Source organism: Aulostomus chinensis, chromosome 1 (assembly GCF_037954235.1).
Source record: "Aulostomus chinensis isolate RoL2024-O1b breed Wild chromosome 1, RoL_Achi_v1.0, whole genome shotgun sequence".
Taxonomy (NCBI): Eukaryota; Metazoa; Chordata; class Actinopteri; order Syngnathiformes; family Aulostomidae; genus Aulostomus; species Aulostomus chinensis.
Window position 1 is genome coordinate 63478589 of NC_141320.1, and position 25953 is coordinate 63504541.

Genomic DNA, 25953 nt, shown 5'->3' on the forward strand with positions numbered 1-25953 from the left:
TTATCTGCAGCACCACTGATTGCTGTCTTAATGGTGATGAATGCTGAGGAAATGGCGAGCCTAATGCCACCGACGTGTGATGGAAAGGAGCAATAACTCTACATCATGGAATCGTTTCACTGTGTGCAGGCAGGACATCACACAGTGTGCAAATTGCCATCATGGAAATTAGGTTGTAACAGTTAAATAACAGCCGTGGTAATAAGATGGAAGGGGGTGCTCACATATAGAGGTTACAGTGATACTGTTGAGACAAAGCTTCTTTAATAGCTCAAATTTAAATTAATAATTGTTATGTGTCAAAGCAATGACATAACCTGGAGTATATGCATCACAACTCCAAATCTACACGCTTGGTCTCAGCAACCATTGTTGAAAGTACCAGATTAAAGTAAAAACATGATTACACAAGGTTGAAGAGCTATTAGTGATGATGGTGACTGATATAACAAGGATCTGAACCATGGGAAGTCAATAGAAAACCATTAGCAGGCTGGTTTATGCAGCACCACAACATGACTATGCCAATCTTACAGTGTAACATGCAGCCAATAACATCAAACTATTAACCAAAAAACAAAAATAGGCAAGTTTTTTTTTCTTCTAATAAATAAGATGGGTGACACACACACTGGGTGGTTGAAGTGACTATGGAAGCTTCCAAAACACTGGAGCCCTTTCCCTGCTTCATGTTGCGCTGCCCTCACTTACAGTATAACCTCTCTTGTGATGATGCGTACACGAGGATGCAGCTACAAACAAGCCTTTTACCTGACAACATAGAAGTAGAATCTCAAAAGCTCTGGACGAAACTATTTTAATAAAGTGCACAACACATATATAGAACATGTAAGAGATAACAACAAAGCCTTTCATGGAACAGTACACCGGATAACCTTGTCATGTATGGCGCGCACGGAGGGCTTTGTACCTGCAGCACTATTGCGACACCTTTAGGCATCATAGCACATCAAACACACCTCAAACACCGCTGGGATTAAGAGTTGCAACAGCACATCATGGCCCGTCATCCTCTGGTTCATTACACATGGCCTGTTTACATGCGAATACTGACACGGCACAAGAATATGCAACCTTTCCTGTGTCTTATGAGTGTTTGCTCTCAATATTGATGCAGCCGCATCAGCGATCTGAAGTCAATAACACATTTTCCCTCAAGATTTTCAGAGTACAAGTCACCATGTGGCAAAGAGCCAGCCTTTATCCTCTCGAGCAACACAGTGAGGACTTTATGAAAAATATCAAGATTACCTGCTGAGCAACGTCCAATTACCATATACATCCACAGAAAAGAAAGAAAGAAAAGGGTTATTTTGTGTTTCAGCATAAATCGGACAAATTAACAGAAGGTATTCTCTTTCCAGCTGACAGCTTTTGTTCCACATTACTGCAGTTATCTTTGGATTGTTACTTTCAGGTGCAAATTTGATCTTCGTTCCCCAGATTTCACTTTAATTCTGTCAGCCTTCAATGTGTGACCAGACTAAATGACAAATCCACCACCAACAATTACAGGGATGCAGGATAACTTCATCATGCAGTATTGAGAGATATTAGTCACATGTGTAAACTTATCAAAATCAATCTGATGGCCAACACTTTTAAACAGTCCAGGCTTTTATTCTTGGCTCATTAAATTCACAATGTTTAGATGTGTTTTTCAGAATGTTAACAACGTGATTGTCATGTCAACCTGCCCCCCCCAAACAGATAAATGGACATTAAGAAATATCAGCAGCAAAGATAAAGATGCTCTAATTCTATTTCTGTAAAAGGCATCATAAATCCCTGAGTAGGGGTCAGTAAACTTTAATAAATAAATTATTAAAAACTAAACTGTAAGTCAATGAAACAACAAGTAACGTGAATACACTGAATATTAATATCCACTCCAGCGCAAGTAAAACCCATAGTGCCTGGAGCTGATTAAATATGAAAAATCATCCGGAGAATGTAATCAACCGCATCGTGAAAAATGCATGGAGTTCACATATTAAAGGAGGACACAGTGAGCATCTCACCAGAGCACACATTAGCACGGTCCCGTTACATTATTTTCTCTGTAAAGAAAACTAAAGAAGACAGACATTCCTGAAGTAATTAGAGCAGATAAAAGCAGCTTTAGACCTCAACACTGGTTATTTATCATGCTCATATTGCTGCAGCCATGTTGGACTGCAAGCATCTAATGGGATGCAACATACACGACTCAAACCAACGCACAGAATATTTGCAGGCTTTTAGGGGAAGATAAATGTGTGGTGCCTGCTTGGATTACAGAAATAACAAAACAAAACACACACACACACACACACACACACACATAAAAAGCACCCTGAAAGTCTGAGAATAAACAACCTCTAAGAAATGATTATCCCAAACAAACCTCTAAATGCATTTTGCTTCTTGGGTGCTCAGGGGGAAGAATTGTTGTTTTTTACCCCCCCCCCCCCCCCCCCGCCACTATGAAGGCGTAGTCAAACAAATATGATAAATAAGCAGAGAACAATTGAGTCCACACGCATGCACAGATACTCCAAAAGGGTTTTTTTTCCCCAGTTGGTCAACCACATGGGCTTTTGTGGTCTATGCCAAAACACTCCAAATGTTAATAAAAATGATTTTAGTGGAAGCATCAGGAGTGCATTCAGGTGACTTTTTTTTCTTCTGTGATAACACCCTTAATTAGGTTTTTCTTGTTAAAGAAAGAAGATGAAAAATGTAGAAAATAGAACATGAAGAAGAAGATGTGCTGAATAAGTCTTCTCCTATTATCATTCCGGTTGCTTTATTTGACCTTTGGAGAATTCCTCACAGCTATCCCCGAGCAGGAGAGACAAGGAGACAAGGGGCTCTGTGAGGGCACAGATGCACTCCAGTAGGGCCCTATGAGTTCCATTTTATTTTTTCCCAAATTCCATTTTGTCCATTTTAATTTTATGAAATCCTATTTTTTACCTTTTACTTATATTTTACCACAAAACAGTATGTTTAAATAATGTTTATGAATAAAATGCACACTAAATAAATAGAAATGACCTTACATTCATTGAGGCAACACAACATTGCACTTTTCCTCAATACTTTATTGCTGCATCATCATCATCATCATGTTCTGCTGGCTAGCGTTAGTGCGATGCTTTTCTTTGTTTTTTATGACTTTTGGACAACAGGTGGTCATCACACGTATTTTTCCACTTCCAGTGAACAAAGTGTTGACAAAATGTACAAAATAACACGTCACCTGACACATAGAAGTCACCGGGTCCTGCTCAGCTCTGTATTTAGGCTTTAGCATCGTATTTCGTAGCTTTTTAGCAGACGGGGGGAACACCATGTTTGCATTTTGTTTGGAAAGGGACGGGTTGCAGGGGTTGTGTCACACTGATTAGCGACCCCCGGGAACGATTCCCCAGGTTCATGTTCCTCTGTCTCATGAAAACAGCATTTCCGCGATAAACCGTATTAAAAATTAATTCTGTTTTTATTGCTCAATTCCGCGATTCTGTCCGCGATTCTGTCCGCGATTCTGCAATTGCGGAAATTATAGGGCCCTACTCCAGAGCTGCTCCTCCTCCTGCCATCCTGATCGTGGTCAAGTACATATGGGGTCCATACCTGGAACCCTACAGGCGACAGTCACATCCTGTTTGATGCTGATCCCCACACACACAAACACACAAAAAAGAAAACACAGTTTTGATTTTAACATCTTTATGCTGGCTTAACAAACACGGACTCGACAGTTGGTCAAGATTTAAGGTCTTTCAAGCAAAAGCAGAGTCCAATATTTGCCAAAGGTAAGTAGTTCTTCATTTAGCCTGGAAACATTTCTTCCCTACTTGGATCCAAATTAACCCTCACGCAGATCAAACTCACTTTAACTGGTATGTAAAACACCATCTGTCCAATTCAACTAAATATGCAAGCAGGCATCAAAGTTAGAGGTTGACTGACGGGTTGAACAAGAGGATCATCAACACTGTTTTCAATCGAAGGAAGAACAAAAACTCATTCCAGCCCCTCAAATGTGAAAACATGATGTTTTGCTTTGCTTTCCTCTACGAAACATTGAACAAAACTGGACATCTCCCTGTACTCTACCCTATTTGGTGTCAATACAGGTTGGTTGAATACTAAAGAAAATACAGTTTTCCTGTCAGGTGTACCATGGAAAAAGCACCTCCACATTCTACTTCTTTACTTGCTTTCTAACCATTTCTGAATTTTCAGGGAGTAATTCAACCTGTCTTGCAACTGTCAATATTGTGAAAAATCTTTAATGTGAGCAGTGGCAGTGAATTCCCTGCAGCAGCCAGCACTGGATATTAGCTACCGCTAAACTTCTGACATCTTCACACAAAACTTAAGTTTCAAAGATCTTCACATATCCAAGACTGAGGCAAACAGCGAGTCAACATCTTCTTTTCCATCTCCTCAGGGATGAAAAGGTGCTCAGCATATCATTACAGTTACCTGAAGCAGCAGAGATCGATATCAGCTCATTAACCATTTGATAGGAAACATCTGTTCAATCCGTAGGGTCAACTCAGGAAGTATAAATCCTGAGTCCGTTGTCATTTTTCCGTCTTACAGCTGATAGCCGAGGTAGTTAACTACACCAACTGGGATGAGCCGGTATACCATCACAGCAGATTGAACCTGCCAGCCCCCAGAATCTATTTAGAAGACATCATTTTAAGAAGCAAATGTCAAATTTACATGTGGGCCTCGATGGATAGAGCCGCTTAAATGTGCATCAAGTGTATCAAACATACCTGAAATAATTGGCGTAGCATCTAGTTAGGGGATGATTAATGATGCCGTGTATGGTGTTTACGCACACATTATAGCGCACACTGTAATTAGGCCTCCGAGTCAAATACACAAGGATTCAAATGGAGGTCCAGAGGGATGATTGAAATACACAGTGCATACAGAAAGATATTAATGTTACCAGCCGACTTGCGCCAAAAGCAGTACAAAATGTTTGATATACACAACTTTAAAGGTTCAAATCTGAGGAGCAATCCGTCCCCTGTATTTAATTAATTTAGCTGAATAACTCAAAACAGCATGGCTTTGACTCCTCATCCCAATTTCTCTCTGCCGCATATGAATATGGAGCCACGTTGGGCCTCCACAAAGAGGATTAGAGTGAGGAGGGGCAATCAGGCAAAAAAGGGAAATATGCTAATGCTTTTACATACACAAGCTGCTGAAGCACAATGCTGATTCCAATAGTTCAAGAACTCAATCACCTGGTGGAGAACATGATTTTCAACGCTGCACAACTTCCAACTCAGAACCTAAAATGAGACTGATAACGTATCCATACGGCAGCAGAGATAACACACACACACAAAGCTTCTTCCTCTATCCACCAATGATGTCTTCTGAGAGGAACACCTCTCAGTGATCTACTGGATCAAGAGAGATCTGGGACACATCAGTGGTTGTACTGGCCAGCTTGGCAGTCACATTTTCTGAACCCAATTAAAAAAAATAAAAAAAACTGGGGAGCTTCACATTCATCCCATGCCAACTGAGGGGGCTCAGCAGCAGGAGTAGGATGATGGAAGCCAACATGCAGCGGGTAGAGAGGAGATGACAGGATGTGGAGGATCTGCAGGAGGCCTCCATGAGCAACACAACCTGCTCCATGAAGCACAGCTCTACGGTTCTAGGCTGGTCTGTGTAACCCTGCAGCTTCCCTCTACTTCTGCATTAATCTTTCCCCCATCGTGCTCATTTGTTGAGCAGACATGTGCACGCTGAGCGTTCCACAACATCCCTCATTACTTCTTCCTTTCATAACCATTTGTCGTATTGTAACTAAAAACAAGAGAGTGAAACATGGTATTACATTGGAGTAGGAGACAAAACGGAAGTCCAGCTTATAAACCAGGATAAATGCAAGACCATTGGCTAATTCATTCATGTTGTTGCTGAAAACAGTGGTGGATGAAAATGATCACAGTGTGGTAGTGGTGTTGGATTTGATTCTATCATCTGTGCCTGTGGAGTCATTTGCAAATCTGGGGACAAGCGTAGCTAAGCGCTGGCCAACCAGATTATCGTGTGATCCAATAAACTTTGGACGGCAGCGACAGACATGATTATGATGAAAACACATACAGTAGCTGTTGCTTCCTCTTCACATGCACACCCACACACCCACACAGGAATGAAAGACGGGCAATGATTTTGTGGAGGCACAGCATAGGTCAGGGCACATCAAACCAATGAACGCCCTCAGAGAAAGAAAAGAGAAATCCCTTGAAATACTACAGCCAAGGCAGCGCAAGACCTTCTCAAAAACACACACAGCTTTAATAATTGGCAGCCTCCTGCTATCAGTAATCAGATTTTGTACATTTTATTCTGCAACACGGAATTCATTCATGCTCCCTTGTTCTGCAATTAAGTAATTTTACCTTAAATTATTCTGAAAAAAACGGTCAAGTGAGCCACAATAATGACACACGCCTGAGGGTAGCTGTCTGGCTGCCCTGCATCAACAACAGGTTAGTTGGCAGGGTCAACGCCAGCGCCCCCCAGAGGTCTCTCCATTAGAAGGCCACCTATTGATGCGATGATCATTTGTTAAGGGATAAATGATTTCAGTGGAATTGATCTCACTAATGTTACTTAATGGAGGTCACAGATTACAAACTCTGAACAATATTCTTTCCCACACTAACTTGCAATCATGGCTGTTGCAGCATCTCTTGCACTCAGCAAAACCCTTCGTTCCTGCTAGCGCTGTTGGAAACTGGAGCCGATGATGCGGCACGTCTGCTAGCGATCAGATCTGCCTCCCTGCTTTTCCCTCCAGTATTGCTAGCCAGCGTGTAGACGGCTGAACTGGATCACTTGCATCTATTCGTATCCACAGGTTGCTGCTGCTGCTGTCAGTCAGGAAACTTAGATCTGTAACCTGATGTAAACACAACACCCTGAACACGCAAACAACACACCTCCTGTCCTTGCTAACACAACTGCTGCAGCCAGTTACCTTGTGTATTGCCCTACACAAAAATGAATTGAAGGTACCCTGACACACCAAAGACAATGGAAAGTGGTGGGAGGGGCTTTGGGGAAAATCTGAATTCTTCTGATCGTTCCAGGATCAGAAATCTTCCCCTAAAGCATCTTAGACCATATTTACTGACATCAGCATGCAGACAGTGTCTTTTTCTAACATCCAGATGAGTTATTTTATCTGTGAAGGTTGTTAAAATCAAGTCAAGCATCACCAACTTAAATTTTCACTTTGCTGCAGCCTGTTTGAATGCTGTGACTGATGGAGGTCACAATTAAAATAATGGCTCTTGCAATTTCAGAAATAACACTCTTTCAATTTGTGATTTTGCTACCAAAAAAAAAAGAAAAAAGGAAAAAAGATGAAGACTTGGAGCTCATCCTTGAGCGTGATGACAATGCATGAAGCTGTTTTACTGGCTGCTGCATGGACACACTGGAGTCTATGCAGCATCAGTCTGTCATGATCAACTGAGAGATTTCTTTTGTCTTTTTCAATATTCCCCACAATGCCAGAGAGTTCTTGAGCTGGGTGATGTCAATCACAGGTGGTAATAGTTGAGCATAGTTGGCTAGCCAAGTGTGAACATTTGGGTGCATGTACAATTGCGGTCATGCCCCCGCATCTATGATGGATCCCCCCGTGTACGGCAGCGGAATCTTAACATTCGGCCACTCTTGAACAGAGAGGGAGGAAAGCAGCTAAATATCTCCATAAAGAAGCTGCTTCCAAATGAGACTCAAAGCCGCGCTGACATTTGATCAGCCAAGCTGTACACTTGAAAGAAACATGCCCCCCGAGGGCCCCAAAATGCCACCGCACATGGTAACAAACAGCAACCCACCAACTGACAGATTTCCCCTTTGAATTGTGTTGACAAGAAAAGCAGCGTCAGAAGTGCATTGGAATTGTGAGCGGTTTAATGAGCTGGTCTGTAATACACTTTTCGATTGCACACGTTATAAACGCCATTCATCACTGTCACACCTCGTTTATCTCATCGAGAGGAGGGCCAGCGTTGCTCCAGAAATCATTTCCAGTACAAAAATATCATGTAATTAAGAGAATCCGTTCATGCCCGAGGGCTTTTTCTGCAGATTCATTGCAACCAGCACCCCAAAACAAGGACTTCAATTTTCCTCGCTGCCCCACAAGTAAGAAGAGCACCCATTTATTTAGTGTGGGTTGTTTCCAGAGATCAATTCTCTGTCACATTTGCCTGATAACTCTGACAGGCAGGATGCCCTCACAGATAAACCCCCACATGAGGGTTAAATGAGTTAAAATTCAGCCTATTAGATGCACACCCAGGGGCTCGCTCCCTCTCGCAGAATGTCGATAAGATGTAGTTTACAACACAGCAGATGTAAACAGCCTGCTTAAAAGACAGAAAGGTTGTGATAGAACTCAGATAACCAAGTGTTTAATAACGATTTACTTCTATGACAGCATTTAAAAAGGAGGCACGCTGAAAAGAATCACTGACAATCTTACTCAGGAGGAGAGGGGCTCTCTATCCAGTAACATATTGATCCATGATCACAGGAGCCACAACAAGTCTTGAAACGTGAATAGTTGAAAATTATCCATCTGTACATCCATTTTCTATACCGCTGAGCCACTGAGGGTCGCCGGGGGCTGGAGCCTATCCCAGCTGACACTGGGCGAGAGACAGGGTTCACCCTGTACGAGTCGCCAGTTAGTTGAAAATGACTTCCATCAAAACTCCATGCGACTGAAGCTTTGAAGGGAATAAAAGGATTCCAAGCACACTGGAGTTGTCCTCAAAAAATGCAGCAAGTTTAGATTGTTGTTTTTTTGGGTGATTTAATGACTAAATATTTACCTTTGCGAGGCAAATTCTAATTATATTGTAATATTTCTCGTCGAGACTCGACAGTGAGTGTCGAAACATCACACAGGAAGCCAACTGTCTTTCCAGCTCGCTATATATTCCCATTTGCAGGCGTTCTGTTCGAGACCTTCAGGCAAATGGTTTATGACAATGAGAAGCCATCTTTAACAGGAAGTGTCTGCAAGTCCTGACACCAACAACTATTCCACAAATGGCTCATCATTGTACTGTATCGTCATTGACATCAGTGGAAAGTGAGGTAGCAACAACATAGAGAAGCTCACAAAATGTATGAATATAGTTATAAAAACAATAAAAATGTCAGCAGAATTTTTTTTTTTAATTGAGTGCCTCTTGTTTGTGATTTGGTGTCACAGGGTCACATGACCTGCAAGCTATTGAAAGAAAACAAAATTCAACCTGTTTCAGACGGTGTCATGTGACAACACCCGTGCAAACACTAATAGAGCTGAAGCCACCTTCATGACATCTGCCCCACCTCCTCATCGCTGCCTGCCGGCCGGGATGAGAAAACCTGACACACCACACAAAGATGCTGCTGCTCCATGACAAGTACACGGGTGAAGTACAGATACTTGCAGCAGCAGCAGTACTGCAGGAGGGGAGATGGCATCACGTTTGCAGGCTTAGACCTACTGGTCACAGCCAGCAGAAACACTGACCCTCCAACATGCCTCTGCTTCCTCCTCATCCTCACTGGGTTTTGACAGAGTGATGAAGCCCAGCATGCATCCTCCTCTCCACCCACGGCTGACGGATGTCATGTTAAGTGACTTGGATTAGCAGCCAGATAAATCATTGTACTTGTTATTAGGCTATAAAGTGCGGAGTATTATGAAATGCACTCATCTACTAATCTGGATTTATTCCGGCTCTGCATCCCTCTTCTCTCTCTCTCTCTCTCTCTCTCTCTCTCTCACACACACACACACACACACACACACACACAAACACTCATTTATCAAAGCCAGACACAATAGTTCTACTTTGACTGATGGCACTAGCTTAACACGTCATGCTAAACCTCCAACACCTGCGCGAGGCAGCCCGGGGGAGAAAAAAAAAAACCTAGCTCGATAAAATTGTGTTTAAAGAATTTTTTTTTTTTAAACGTCTCCGGTATCGACTTTAGACGTTATAATGTGACATATTAACCTGGTATCCTTAGTTAGAGTTGGTTAAACAGCGCTTTCATCAATTTCACTTCTAAAAGAACCCAGCCGGGACGACGGGAGGGAGTTCTAACCCAACACACACCGGAGAACCGCAACATTCCCGTTATTTCGTTCGTAAAAACAAACAAAAACAAGCAACAAAACATTTTTTTAAGCACATACCCGTATTGTTGACCGTGTCCTGGCGGTGGTTCAAGCTCGTGCTGGAATCCCAAGCTCCGACCGACGGACTGACCCAACCGTCCGCTCGGCACCGCGCGGACGCCTCTTCTGACTCCGGCTCAGTGGGTCTCGCGCGGCGCGCTCGTGGAGGTGCAACCGCCGTCCAATCAGCATCCTCGCGACGGGGGAGCGATCGCAGCCAATCAGCCCCGGCCGGGAGAGCGCGAGGAGGAGGAGGAGGAGGAGGAGGAGGAGAGGATGCATGATGAACGGAGATTGACTCTCCAGCAACAGAGCGAACACTTGTCCAGCCTGACGAATCTTGATGGTACGTGGGCCAAAATAAACACAGGCCCCGCTGCGGGGGAGAGAGACCGGGAGACGCCGGCCTGGCTCGCCCCGCACTCCCCCCTGGTTAATTAAAATCATTAAAGGGCGGGCTCGTTTTTTCCCCTCAATCACATTCTAACAAAACGTTATTTTGATCACTCCTCCTCCTCTTCCTCTGGCAGATGAAGGACAAACACACCACCTTCACGCGAGATTTGTTTAAATACACTCGCGGGGTTGTCACAATTAGTGGTTAATTGACAATTAAAGTGTAAGAATGTGTTAAAGGGATAGTTCACCCAAAACTGACAAATCAAGCGAAGTTTTTAAGTCCACAAAAAAAACACACACACACACACACATGGAAAAATATTGCAGTAAAATGATGATCATTTGGAGAAAAATACATGATAAAACTGTAAAATACCTCCATCTGGAAGATCACTACAAGCCACGTTTTCCTGCAGTGTGGGCGGAGCCCAACTTTTGGACGGTTTTAGGAGACAACTTGTGTTTTTAGGATTTAATTTCTGACCACACGAGGAACTCCTGGTGCAAGACAAGCAGATGGAGCTTTGCTCTCTCAACGCGTGAAGCCAAAACTCCCCAGCTCTCACCTTCCTTCTCTAGATTAGAATAAACCTGCATTTTTAATCACAAAATAGGAAAAGTTTAGATCTCTTTCCCATCTTATTGGATGAAAAAAACTTCTTGGCGGGGGGGGGGGGGGGGAATCAAATGATTAAAATTGTATTCTTCTTTGTTTTTTCCGGTCCAAATATTAGTGGAGGGAGAGGGAAAAACAATCTGCCCGATTTAAAAAGAAGGCAACTTCAGGAGAAGGACGTTGAATTATTGAACCGGTGAATGCGCTTCTCTAACTTGTCGGTGAAATATGGAGCGCCCCACAATGACTTTGTTAGCCCGCACCGACGTGCCATTATTACGCTGCTGTAATTACCGATGCAGTATATTTTCTTTGCAGCCTTTTCAAGCTGTTACCAAGAGGGGGGTGTGGGTGGATGGGTGGGGGGTGGGGGGGTCCGTCAGGGGTGACACCTAATGGAAAAATCTCTAAGTCCAACAACAGGCTTGCTGTATCAGTGGAAATCAATAGGCTTCTCTCGGAGGAGATCTCAGCAGGACGGGGCTGTATCAGTAAGCGGTACATCAAACACGCCGCCTGCACAAAGAGGATACCATTACCAACCTCCATTGTTGCTGCACGCACTGACAGAAAAGTCATATATTGCTGCGTTCATGAAGCTTTATTTCAACCAGAACAGGCAGAAGAAATGAAAAAGAAAAAGAAAACCCCCTTGTTCAGACTGAAAAGACATTCAAAGAAAAACATATTAATTACTGTAATCTTTTAAAATATAGCCCCGTATAGATAGATCTTCAAAGACAGCAAAAACAGAGATACTAAGTAACATCCATCAACAAACGTGCGCACACCAGGTGCAGCCCATCGTCAACTCAGCTAGAGGGAAGAGAAAAGAGCAGGTCAGAAAACTCGGTACAAAACCAGGGTATGAAATCCTAGCAGTTCATCTCTCCATGGACATGAAATGAGTGAATATGGGATCGATTAGAAGCTGAAAGAGTCGAATTCAGGAGCTGTCGCTGTCGTCGTCGTAGTATCTGTTCCTCTTGATCTGCTCCTCTACTGTCAGGGTGTCCTCCGTGAGCGCGCCGTCACCGCCCTCCTCCTCCCCTAAATCCAAGAGGTCATCTAGCGCCGACCTCTGAGGCCCCTCCCTCGTAGATCGCCCGAAGATGTCGGATTTGAATTCAGATAGCAGGCTTGAGCTGCTGGTGCTTAAGCCGGCGAAAACGTCCTCCAGGAAGCTCGATGCGCTCATCTTTGGCTCGGCGGCCTCGTTTTGGAGGGAGAACATTCCCTCGGTTGGCTCGCTGAAAAAATCTGTGTCTGAATAGCGGCAGTTCGTGGCTTCAGTGAATTTGGCACCCGCTGGCACAAAAGCGTCATCCCTCTGTGCCAACTGCAGCACTTCAATTGGCATCCATTTTGATTCTTCGCACTGATCAGCTGGCAGAATCTCGCTTGCTCTTGTTGTATCTGTCAAAAAGAGTGATGGATTTTCACGTTCGCCTTCCTCCTCCTCCTCCTCCTCCTCCTCCTCCTCCTCCCCAGCCAGTCCTTGTACCAGGACGTCATGGTGGAGCAGTGTCTGGCCGTTGTTATTGTTATTGGTGTTTGCATTCAGTGCCGGTCCTACCGCGGGCTCCTTATCTATTAATGTGACCTTTACTGCCTCCCCATTGTTCATGCTGCCATTGTTTCCTTTATCTATCTCCTCCTGCTTTTCCTTTACACCTGCTGCACTTTCTATCTGTCCATCATGTCCATTTATATTCACTTCCTCCACCCTTTCTTCATTTTCCCCCTCGTTCGTCTCCTTCATGACAACTACCGTGTCACTTTTTTCTTTCTCCTCCACTCCAGGGTGCACCTCAGAGTCCATTTCTACTTCTGCCACAGCCTCAGCGCCACTGTTTGGCTCTTTAATTTCCTGACTGTGAAGAACATTCTCTGGCTGCTCAGAGCCGGACAGGGAGGCGACCCAAGACTGTGACTCTGCAGGAGGCTCTTCAGGCTTTTTCATATTCTCGGTTAAACAGCCAGTCTCTTGGTCATTGTCCTCGGGTACATTTTGCACCTCAGCTGAGGGACGATCGCTCTCTTTCAATGCAGGCTTCTTGGGCTGATTTATGTGTTCATTTTCCTCAGCTGCACCTTCTTTCGGTGGCCATGACGGTTTTACCAACTTCAGCTCTTCCTCAATACTGAAGGATTTCTTGGGAGAATCTGTTTGAGGAGGCCACACGACAGATATCTTGCTTGCGGGTTTTTTGTTTTCATCCAAAGAGATGCTGGTGTCGTTATCCTGAGACGCTAATGTGCTCTGGGAAGGGGGGTATCTGGAATCTTTCTTTTCGGGTGACGGCGATTTATCTTGAGTCATTTCAGCGGAATTCGTCTTATTACTCCAGAGTTCTTTGTGGGGTTTCTGTCCGAATCCCTCGTCATAATTTCCTTTGGACTTGAACAGTTGCTTGTAGTGTGGCTTGCAGTACATTCGTCCATGGAGAGAGGCGTAGTTGCCAAGACTAATAAAACAAGAGCAAAAACAAGAGATTAAAGTCAAGCGAAGAGAAGCAATAAGAAATATTTGCTGAGCGAAACCGCCTCACCTCAGTTTGCCTCTACAGTGTTCACAGCGAAAGCAGCTTTTATGGAAGTTTTGTTTGTCCGCAATCAGCGCCTCCATGGGGTACACTCTCTTCCGGCACACCCTGCACAGTTCGGAGTCTGGAACTCGAATTTTCTGCAGGAAAAAACGAAACAAAAAAGCAAAATAAAGAACAGAACAAAAACAGATACAACACTTTAATCTGCTCTCCATCATTCCATTAGAAACCAGACTCGTGCCGTGTCTGTTGTCAAAGTCCTAAAGTCTGACTGCAAATTTACCCAAACCTGCCAGGCTCGTTTAGGTAAAACCAGGATTGGTGGGGTAACGAGCCAAAAAGGAACTCATAAAACTTGGAGGCAGGTCGGGATCAAATGACTTCCTTCCTATTTCACTGCTTTTAGTGGATTTTTTTTTTATTTAATAGGCATACAGTAAATAAATCGGACATTTTTAAACTGATGAAATCAAATATTGTGAAGGATTTTTTGCCATTTTTTTAAAGCAAAACTTCACCAAAAATGTGCATTTAAAAAAAAAAAAATTTTGTCTTTATCTTCCCTATTCCACTACTTCTTTGTGACTCCAGAGAGCAGAAAGAACCAGCCATGTCTATTTAGCTTGAAGCTAACCTATTTGTGAGAGCAGAGAGAAATGAATTTGGGGGTCATGACCTTCAAGTCGAGACCTGCCGATGTGTTCAAGCTCAAAAGATTCCAACAACAGAAACGACAGCACATTTATCAGTCGCTAAAGAGAGGAAATCCTATTTGACCCAGGATTCTTTTTATCAAAGGAATTCAGGAGGAAATTATGGAGACACCAAAAAGTTTTGCAAGTGTGGAGGCAAAATGAAACTCCTGTTAGTGAAGTATAAATCATTTGAGGTGCACTGTAGAAAATTAGTGTCAGCCACCTTCAACGGAAGAGTTCAAACTAAGTACAAGCATTGTTCTTCTTGCGGGAGGCCTTTCTTCAGCGTCGAGCAGTGACAACAGCGTCGCACACCCAGGCGTGAGTATGAGTTCAACATGTTGGCTTCATTGCCGCCTTCACACATCACAGGCAACAATAAACAGGACAAAACGTGAATATTTAAAAGTGTGAAACTACCCGAGCTGCCAGCTGCTCACAGCTTTAGTGGCAAACAAAAACACATCAGAGGAGAATCAACAATGTTAATACGTCTTTCTTTCCACACGATGCATTTGATTACAGAGAATCTCACACAGGAAGCACGTTAAACACACCATCAGGCCTGTTTAGTATCCTCATGCTGCACAGCTGGGTTTACCCATCACGACGGTCTCCTGCTGATGTGTCACAATCTGTGAGGACCTCTGCTCCGTCACACTGAAACCAAGGTTCTGGAAAACTCCTTGGCTCTCAGCCCACGATTGCTGGAAATTTCTCAGCAGCTCCTCAGTGGAGGCTTCGGGGGGCACAGCAACTGTTGGAACTCTGCCTCGCACCACATCAGCGTAGGACGGGGGGTTGCCGCGGGTCAAGGAGCTCCCAGAATGCATCTCACTCCTCATCTCTCTTGTCATGTTTCCAAAATCGTCAATGCTGCAGAATTGCTCAGTGACAGACATCGCTTCAGAGTGAGCCACCGGCTCGGAGTGAACCACCTCACATTCTCTTCTCTCGATTTGCTCTCTCAGCTCCCTGGCTGCCTGGGAACTGTGCTCGCCAGTTTCAAACACATCCTTGATTGCTTTCACATTGAGCGTTGGGATTTCTTCTGTTCTCGGGGTATGTGGTTCAGCCTCTGCATCCTCTGTATCGCTCCCCAGCCTCTCTGAGATCAAAATCGGCTCTTTCCTGCTGTAGACTTTTGGTTGTGGAGATTCAAATCTATTCACCAGCTTAGACAAGTCCACTTTTGGAAGGTCCTCTTTCAGCAGGTCAACAGTCACCACCTCGGTGCCTTCCTCTGTGTCAGGCCCCAGACGTTCAGGGATATCGATGGGATCCCTCCGAACGTAGGTCTTGTTCACTTCGGCTTTCTGAGCCTCCTCAAAGAAAGACTTTTTATCCTTGACTGTCATCATGGAGTCCACCATCTCCGCCACATCCACCGACCCTTGCTCGCTCCTCTCTGTGGGAGTCTCCCTGTCACTAAATGGGGATGATTGCTCCCTCTCAACTGTGGCGAAACATTCTGACACCGCCGCAGGAGGTGGGGGGGTTACGCCTCCAGAAAGCTTCATGGAGGAATCCCTCAGTTTCACCAGCTTCTCTGAGCGGCTCAGCGTGGGAGAAGGGGTGGCCCTGCTGAAGGTGGAGGTGGGGGTGTAGGTCTTACGAGGAGGAGGTGGCGGTGTCCCGACAGATCTATAAGGCGGAGGGGAAGGGGTCACTCTGAGGGGTGAGTCGATCCTCCTTGATTCGATGCTAATAAAAGTGGGTGAAGGGGTGCGAATGCTAGCTAACGGGGACGACACCCTCTGATCCTCACTCAGCTCCTGGTGCACTCTGCCCTCCTGCAGAGACTTCCTCTCCTCACTCGTCTTCTTCTCACTTTTGGACGAGCCAATGCTGATTTTAGATATCTTGGCGGTTGCTGCATTGAGAACTTTCTTGTCTGGTTTTGGAGGTACCGGCGGTGGTGCTGCTGGCTCCTCTTTCTCCTGCTTTTCCTCCTTTTCCACGGCTGTCAAGTTTTCCTCAAAAAATATGAGCTTGGCCTGGCAAATATTTTTCACATAGACCGTCATCTCTTTCAACTTTTTCTTACTTTGCTGTTTAGCGATTTCACTTAAATTCTTCCTCTCATCCAAGCCAATCACCCAGTCAGGGAGTTGGCTTATAATCATCCTGACAGCGTTGGAGTCTATTTTGCTCGGTGTGCCCTCCAGCTCTTTTATCTGAGCGAGCAGCTTCTGCATGATATTCAATTTCTCAAAACCAGTGATTTCTTCTGAATGGGCCAGGTCTTTATCGGTCATTTTGCTGGTCACTTTCCCTGACACCTCCTTGGGCTCACCTTTTGACTTCACCGCCTTTATTGGTATTTTATTTGTTTCGGCAGCCTGTTGCTTTATTTGCTGTTTGTGAATTTGAACAGCCTCTTGGCTCTGATGACTTTGCTGCACCACACTCTGAGTCACAACCACCTCCTCGCGTCTCTGGATGTGTTCTGCCTTCATGCTCTGTTGACTGTGGGAGACAGATACGTGGCCTTGTCCTTGAGGAGTTGCTGCAGATGTTCTCTTAGCTTCCTTAGGCATTAAAACAGTAACTGCCGGTGACAGCTGTACTTTATTCTCATTCTTTTGCACCTCTTTGCCTTTCTTTATGTGAAGCTCCGCTGCAGTTTTCTTTGCAGGTGCGGTCACCTGTTTCTCTTTCACATTTATATCTGATATCACCTCAGTTTTCGCTGATGTCAGCTGGCTGCTTTCCTGTTTCACTTTTGTTTCACTTTTCTGTGACACATTACTTTTCTCCTGCTGCAAATGCATTTCACTTTTCATTGCCTCCTTTTGTGTGTCACATTTCTCATCTTTTTTTTTCTCCACCGGCATCTTAAAGGTTTTCACCTTGAAACTTGGAGTTACCTTAGGAATTTTAGTAGGTTGAGAGGGAGCCGTTTTTCCCTCTTGTGTCAAAGGCACATTAATATTCTTTACATCTTCCGCTTTCAATGTGACTGCAGCCGGGCTTTGAAGATTTACATTTTCCTGGACAGCACTCTGTGTGGCAGCGATAGACCTGCTACTGGATTTCTTCACAACGTGCTGCTGCTCCGTGACCGAAGACGAGACCACATTAGAGCATGACTGGACTTCAGCGTGCGAGGCCTCATGATGGGACTTGATAATAGAAGAAGCCGTACTCTTGGCTTCAGGTGCAGTTTGATTCTTCTTAATAACGTCGAGTATTTTTTCAGATGGATGCTTGTTTGAAACATTCTTTTTATCTGAGGAAATATTTGAATATCCAGGGGCTGATTTCTTATTTACCATTGAGATCAAGGGCTTGCTCAAAGGAATCTGGGTAGGGGTTTTCTTGGCATACGTATCTTGTGTGGATATTTCTTCTTTTGATACAGTCTGAACTTCTTCTACATTTGCTTTTGTTTCCTCTGTGGCCACGACTTTTTCATTCTTATGTGCAGCAGAAGGCTCAGGGCTGCCAACAGAGGAGCAGGTTTGTACACTCACCAGCGGAGAGGTGGGAGTTGTGACTCTACCCCTCTCTATTTCCTCTTTCTCCATCATTTGCTGGCGGAATTTTTCCTCTGCAAGCATCAGGGGGGTTTTAAATTTGCGAGCGTACGGCCTTGGCTTTGGCTCGGGAGAAGGTTCAGGGGGTGGAGGCAATTTGATGGGAGGAATAAACTTTTTCTTTGGTGGCTGCGGGCTTTCTTTTTGCATTGGCTTAGCTGCCGGGATGCTGGGTATTTTAGTGGCTGACGCTGCTGTAGTTTCAGCCTGAATGTGCCTGCTTGTTTCCATCCGTTGGGTTGTTTCCTTTTTAACTTCTTGAACTTTGGTTTCTTTGTGATCTGCTGACGCTGTTTCTTGGTCAGGTGGGAGCTGAGGTGGAGGTGGTGGTGGAGGAGGTGGTGAAGGAGTCGGCATTTTCCGCTGCCATTTGGGTTTAACTTGTATTGGCCTGGGTGGTTCTGGTTGATTGGGCACTTTGAATAAAGGCCTGCCAATGGGTTTCCCCAGTTTAGCAGGTGGACACTGAGGCATTGCGTTCAGCTCCTGCTGTGAGGGAGGAGGAGGGAGAAAGTCTTGTCCATATAAAGAGGATGGTGGAGGAGGTGGAGGAGGAGGAGGGAAAAATTCAGGTTCAGACTTCGTGCATTCAACAGAAGGAGGTGGCGGCGGTGGGAGGTCGCTGTCCTGCCTCATGATTGACGGGTGGGACGTGGGAGACGGTGAGCCCTCCAAGACTGGTGACGGTGGTGGAGGGAGAGACAGCTCAGACTCCGAGGGTGGAGGCGGTGATGACGGGGGAGGGGGGAAGTGAATTTCAGGCTTGCCCTTTTTGATCACACCCTTCCCTCTCATATCCAGGTTATGGCAATCACTTTTTATATTTTGAATGCTCTGCTTTTGCATGAGAGCCTTAATTTCCATTTGCTTTTGAGAACTTTGCTCGGATGATGATACATTCTTCTTTTGCGTCAAAACCTTCCTCTCAATTTGCTTTTGAGACGTTTGCTCAGGTGCCATTACATTCTGCTTATGCATAAGAGCCTTATTCTCTACTTGCTTCAGAGACGCTTGCTCTGATGCGGTTACGCTCTGCTTTTGCGTCAAAGCCTTTTTCTCAATTTGCTTTTGAGACGTTTGCTCAGGTGCCATTACATTCTGCTTATGCATAAGAGCCTTATTCTCTTCTTGCTTCAGAGACGCTTGCTCTGATGCGGTTACGCTCTGCTTTTGCGTCAAAGCCTTTTTCTCAATTTGCTTTTGAGACGTTTGCTCTGATGCGGTTACGCTCTGCTTTTGCGTCAAAGCCTTTTTCTCAATTTGCTTTTGAGACGTTAGCTCAGATACTGTTACATTCTGCTTGCGCGTGACGGTTTTCTCCATCACTGTCGTCTGCACCTGCTTGACTGCCTTTGTTTCACACACTTGCTTGCTTGAAATATTTGCCTGTGATGTGTTTTGCACGACTTTCGTCACATTCACATCAGCTGCTTTCGTCTCTGTTTGATCATAATTAGCCATTTGTTTATTCTTTATTATAATGGGCTTAGGAGATTGTGTTTTCTGTGGGGGCAGTGCTTTCGGTTTCTGCTCTTTCATGCTCTTCTGTTGAGAGGCCCCTGTAGGATTGTCTGTTTTGCCTACAGTGAAAGAATCCTCTTGGGTTATTACCTGTGTTTTCACCGATTTGCTTTCACTGTGCCTCTGTGTGTGCTTCTGTGACTCACCGCTCTGAGAGAGGTTCTTCACAGTGGGGGCTGCACAGCCTGCAACACTCTCCCTCTCAGCTTCATGTAAGCATTCATGCTCCACTTGATTTACAGCTAATGGATTCTTCGCAGGTACTTTTGCTTTCTTGGAAGAATACATGCGCTTCGGATTAGAATACTGCTTTCTTTGCATTAGGCACTTTATTGCCCCTTGGACGTCCCCCTTTACTACCTCCTCTTTTTCAACATTTGATGTTTCCTGTCCTTCATAAAGAGATTTTATGGATGTCTTCACATCTCCCTCTATGCTCCCTCGACGCTGCATTCTTGGTGAAGTCATCGGCTCCAGGAAGAGCTGAATGGTGGCTTTGACATCCCCTTGTTCACTCACTTGATGCTGGAAAGTCTTTTTCTCGCTGGTTGCTTCGTGTAAACTTTGCATGGCGGTGTAGATGTCCCCTTTTACAACCTCCTCTTTTTCCAACTCCTTAACAGCTTGCTTTGCTTCCTCCAGGGACTTCAGGGTCCCTTTGATATCGCCTGGTACTAAATCTTCAACAGTTGCTTCCATTTTTGTGGTTGCAGATTTTTCCAGTGATTCCAGAGCACCTCTTATGTCTCCCTTGATGATTTCTGGCTTTTCCATCTCTTTGGCTTGACGCTGGGCCTCCTCTAGAGACCTCAAAGTTGTAGGTATGTCTCCTTTCACCACCTCCTCTTTCTCTATCACCACTTTCTGATTGATGGCTTGGGTGAGTGAATCCAGGGCTGCGGTAAGGTCCCCTTTGACAATGTTCTCTTTCTCTAAGTTCCTGTAGGTAACAGTAGGCTCCGTCATGAAGACTTCAACAATGTTGTGTACATCACCAGGCAGTATGTCCTCCTCTGCGACTGTGCGACCGATCTCCTGCTGATTCTTACGAAGCATGATTTTGGTTTCCTCAATATCACCCCCGATGATGCGCTCTTTTGTCACCTCCTCCTGGACTTCATCTGGTTCATACTGAAGCTGCTTCAAGTAATCCAAGGCTCCAGATTCAATACACGTGGAGTAAAAGCTGACATTGCCCCTTTCTTTTTCTCCTATCTTAATTCTTTTAGAGTCCTCTGCTTCAGAGTTGGAGAGTAGACGGTGAAGAGTTCTGCTGACATTACCCTGAATGATTTCCTCTTTCTCCATGCTAGCCCTCTCCCCTTTATTTAAGAGGGAATAGATAGTCATCCTCACATCCCCTTTCTCGTCCTCTTGAATCAAAATGCCACGCTTGGAAGAGCCCTCGTTCTTCAACAGATTGTTTATGGCCTCTTGAATGTCACCATGGATAATTTCCTCTTTCTCAACATTGAGTCCTCTTTCCTGATTGAATAGCTGCTCCACTGTGGTGTTGATGTTTCCCCGCTCCTCCTTGTCAATAATGATCCCCCTTTCAGTGGTCTCCCTGCGATTTAGGAGGTTCATCATGATATTGCTCAGATCCCCTCTGATAACCTCTTCTTTCTGGATTTGTGGGGCCTCCTGATTCATCAGTTTGTACTTGGCCATACGAACATCGCCAATCTCATCTGCCTCAATGAGGATACCTTGTGAGTCAACCATTTTCTGTGAGTAAAGCTCCTCCAGCGTCTCTTTAATGCTTTTACCCATTATGTCTTGCCTTTCCACGCTGCTCTCGTTGAATTCATGGAAAGGAGTTGTCTCAAATAGCCATGTTGTTGTCTTCACATCAGCCTGTGGGATTTCCTCTTTGGTGACAACGAGCTCTGTGCCATCAGTCTCTTTGATAGTGTCGAGGGGCTGCTTCTCAAAGAGCCATACAGACTGTTTGACATCCCCTTTCATTACTTCTTCTTTTGTCACTTTCTCCATGCCATCATATTCGTCGCCTTCGCCACGGATCTCGTCAATCGTGCGCGTTTCAAACATCCACGTGGCGGATCTGACATCGCCTTTCTGGATTTCACTCACACTCACAGTTCTGATGTACTTTTGAGACATCTCGTCAGTCTCAAACCGCTGCTTGTTTGTTTTCACGTCACCACCTTGGATATCAGCAACCGTTTTCGACATGACTTTTATTTCCTCTGTAATTTTATCCAGAGGTTGCGTTTCAAACCTCCATCTGGCAGAATTAACATCTCCTTTGTTAATGCCTTCTTCAGTCACAGCTTTAATAATATACACCTCCTCTGAATCTCTAATTGAATCCAAAGGTTTTGTCTCAAATAGCCACCGCGCCCCCACAACATCTCCTTTCATGACTTCCTCCTTGGTAACTGTAGTTACTTCATGATAATGGCCTTCTTTGTCACGGATTGCGTACAGCGGCTGAGTTTCGAACATCATGGTGTAATTTTTCACATCTCCCCTCTCCATTTCATCTCTAAAGATGCTAGTGAGTTTAGAAATATCACTCTCAGTTGACTCATCTTTAATTTGATCCAGAGAGTATGTTTCAAAAATGAAGCGGCCTTTGTCGACGTCTCCCCCCTGAACGTCCTTCACGGTGCGGATTTCTCTCAGCTCAGTGGATTCTTCTCGGATGGCGTCGATGGGCTGATTCTCGAACATCCAGGTACAGTTGACCACGTTGCCACGCTGGATATCCTCGGCTTGTTGCGTCTTTAACCTCTGCATCATTTCCTCTGAGGTCGAGCTCATGATGTCAGACGAGCGGTTCTCAAAAATATACTTCATCCTGGAAACGTCACCTGACTGGATGTCAATTTCCGTCACTCTCCTAAAAGAACCGTCCTCACCAGTGATGTTCTCTAGATTCTCCGTCTCGAAGAGGAAACGGGCCAGTCGCACATCTTTTCCTTGGATGTCCTCTTGTTTTACAGTGCAGGTTGTCAAAATGGTCTCAGAGTCAGACTCTGTATGATCACGTATGTTGTCAAGTGTCTGCGTCTCAAAGAGCCAAGTGCATGTTTTGACATCGCCCTTTTGCACTTCCTCAGCAGTGTCTTCGCTCCTTTCTACCTTTTCATACAGGACATCCATCGGTTGTGTCTCAAACAGCCACCTGCAGGTCTTAACGTCCCCTTTCTCAATTTGAAGGTCTTCCTTCATTTTACTTTCTTCGACCTCAGAGTTGCTAAAAGATTTAATGGCGTCAAGCTGCTGAGTTTCAAACAGCCACTTAGCTGTTTTGACGTCCCCTGACTCTATTTCCTGTTTGGAAATGCCTTTTATGATCTGAAACTTGTTAATGCTCTCGTCAAACTCATCAATGGGACGCGTTTCGAACATCCATCTGCAGCTGCGCACGTCTCCTTTCACGACCTCTTCCCGCCTTACAGTCTTCACCTCGTGGTAATGGCCAGAGCTGTCCTGCATGGCATACATGGGTGTTGATTCGAAAAGGTCTCTGTTGGATTTGACAGATCCGCTTGTGACACCCTCGACTTGAATTTTCTGTGTTCCTTCACATCTGCTCAAATCCATACTCTCAAATTTTTCTTTATAATTTGTCACATCTCCTTTGTCAAGCGCTTCAATGTTCACAGTTTTTGTAATCTCCTTCTTCTCCTCCCTTATATTCTCCAGAGGCTGGCTTTCAAAGACCCACTTTTGATGCCTCACATCACCCTTTTCTTCTTCAGATGCCACCATTTTCTGAAGTTTTCCCACTTCAAGCAGCTCTTTCAGATTTTCCATGGGTACGGTTTCAAACAGATGTTTGGCTGATTGAACATCACCTCCCATGATCACTTCAGTGTCGGAAGGTCGAGCATTGGCGTTATCTTTGAGGGTATCCATAGGCTGAGTCTCGAAAACCATACAGTGCTTTCTCACATCCGCTCCGATGATTTCTTCCTTCTCCTTCCTGGAACTCTCCCAGTCCTCATCCTTAATGGTGTCAAGAGACTTTGTCTCGAAAAGCCACCTGCCTTTATTGACACCACCTTGAACGTTATCCTCCATGGAAATACCACATATGAGCTTCACCTGAGCAAGGTCTTTGTTGATGGTATCTAGCGGCTGGGTTTCAAACATCCAGCGCGATGTCTTCACGTCTCCTTTCTCAGTCTCCTCCCTGCGAATGGTGGTGATCTCCAGCATCTCTCCTGAATCTCCTCTGATGACACACATGGGCTGAGTCTCAAACCTGCGCGTGGTTGTTTTCACGTCCCCTTTGATCTCCTCCAGTTCTGACTTCAGGCTCAGAAAATGGCTCTCCTCGATGGTTTCTGTTTTGCCCAAAGAATCCAGATGCTGGGTCTCGAAGAGATACCTGGCAGTTTTCACATCTCCTCCGGTGATATCCTTCATGACGACACCCCCCTCCAGCTCGTCTTCTTGGTAGATCTTATTTAGGTAATCCAATGGCTGCGTCTCAAAGAGCCAAGTCGCGGTGCGGACATCACCTCTTGCCAGATCTGCCTGTTTTTGTGACAGCTCAGTTGAATCATTAGTCTCGACCCCCAGAGCATCCATGGGCTGAGTCTCAAACATCCACGCTGTGTACCTGACATCCTTGCCGGCAATAATTTCCTGCTGGGCGATATTCTTCACCTCGTTCTCATCTGGGGTCTCATCTTTAATTTCATCAAGTGGCTTGTTCTCAAACATCCAGCGCATTGACTGCACTTCTCCTCTGAGGATCTCTTCCCACTCAACAGACTCTCTGTCGGGGCTTGAACTTCTGCTCGAGTTGTTGCCATCATTTTCAAACATAAAGCACGCCTGCTGAACGTCACCCAATATTTCCTGGCTTTCAAATTGTTTCTTCTCTTCCTCGGTGAGCTGACTCAAGAAGTCTTCTTCAAGATTTCTGCGGACCTCTGGATGGATGTGCTTGTAGAGGCGCTTCAGTTCAGCCATGCTCTTGTGTTTAAAGTACTGTTCCTTGTCAACAGTGTGCTTATGTTGGGAGTCGAGCTCAGGGGGCTGGGAAGAGGCGGCGGGCACTTCCTGCGATACCTGCAGCAGGTTCGGCGGCGGCGGAGGAAACTCTGTTGTCTCCTGAGCTACTGAGGACAGAGACGCTACTGATGAGACAGCGGCGGTCTTCACAGAGGACGAGCTGTCAAAGCTTGTCATGGCTGAAGCTTTGGTGGACTGGCTTACTGGAGTCCACTGAAACTGGCTGAAATCCACATCAACCTATGGTTCATCAGTGGTTGTGGTCAGGGATAGAAGGAAAGTGAAGGTTGTTTGGTACATAGAAAATGGAAATAATTTCTTTGTCATGTAAATTGCAGCTTTGAAGTACAGAGTAATTTAGGAAATGAGGCAGCAACTTTCACCCTCAAACAATAATGATTTGTGCAGCTGAGTCAAATTTAGCTGTCGTTCCACAAGAGTAAACAAACCTCATTTGGATATAAATGGGAAAAATTCAGAAAGACGTTGATTCTGTCACTCAAGTCATTTTAGAAATGCATGTTCAAAATTATGAACAATTTCCTTTAGATAAATTAATGATGTGACCTCATCTTCATGTTTCCACCCCATAAAAAACTATTATCTATTTTGATACACAGACTGCATCATTACCTTAATTTCCTTGGCTGGCGCTGCTTCCTCAATCGTTTTTTCGTACTGCTGCTTCAAAGCCTGAGTGGAAACCTTTGGTAGGTCCTCTCCTCCGACGAGCATAACTGAATTAGACACAAGAAGAAGGCTGCTTCATTAAGTCATTCACAGTGAGGGAGCTCACGGGGATTGGAAAGAGAAATAAATCATTTCATTAAAACCAGAGTAGTTTTCATTTTCTGAAACCATGCAGCGGTGATTGCCCAATTTCCACTTTCCAATATTTTACCTTCCTGACTCTGCCTTGATTAGATTTGCTGCTATGCACTGAATAGGAAATCATCTACACTCCAACTCATTTTCATAGCTCATCCCTTATTCAGCCATTAGGATCATTAATATACAGGACACAAGCAGTGCTGTGATAAAATTTGCAAATTACAATATAAAAAGGCATGGGTGCAATAACCTGTTTCATTGTAATGGCTCCCATGACTGGTGGCCGCGCTGTTCTGGTGGACCCTTTGATCATGGATCACCTGTGAAAAGATAGAAGCAAAGCGTTACAACACTGGCAAACAGCATTGCTGCCTCCAACTGTTTTCGATTAGCAAAATAAAAGGCTTGAAATGAGGCTAATTTTCTATAAAGGGCGAATACAGCGTGATAAAAAGTTGTAAATTCACCAAAGAAGTCAGGGTGGGTTCATTAGCAGGCTGCCAGTTGCACCCTATATCAGGAGATAAATGGTGTGTGTGTGTGTGTG

At 44.8% G+C, this 25953-nt stretch overlaps 2 protein-coding genes across 16 annotated transcripts in view; both read right to left on the reverse strand.

The window, feature by feature from the left end:
* LOC147272708 (beta-1,3-galactosyltransferase 1-like) overlaps positions 1 to 10777 on the reverse strand; it is a 101725-nt gene extending 90948 nt beyond the window's left edge. For all 14 annotated transcript variants that reach the window (XR_015112171.1, XR_015112166.1, XR_015112161.1 and 11 more), the window contains exon 1: positions 10280 to 10777. The gene's annotated coding sequence lies outside the window, so the exon portion shown is untranslated. The remainder of the gene's footprint in view (positions 1 to 10279) is intronic.
* A 3060-nt stretch (positions 10778 to 13837) lies between these two features.
* The window catches only part of xirp2a (xin actin binding repeat containing 2a), a 54774-nt gene continuing 42658 nt past the window's right edge, over positions 13838 to 25953 (reverse strand). The window contains exons 12-15 of one of the 2 annotated variants that reach the window (XM_086200225.1): positions 25657 to 25726; positions 25209 to 25312; positions 15122 to 24815; positions 13868 to 13962 (exon numbers count right to left, since the gene is read on the reverse strand). In XM_086200225.1, coding sequence (XP_086056351.1) covers positions 13868 to 13962; positions 15122 to 24815; positions 25209 to 25312; positions 25657 to 25726 — 9963 coding nt within the window. Of the gene's footprint in view, positions 13963 to 15077; positions 24816 to 25208; positions 25313 to 25656; positions 25727 to 25953 lie in introns of those variants that run through there. The other variant, XM_086200216.1, reaches the window with a different exon arrangement.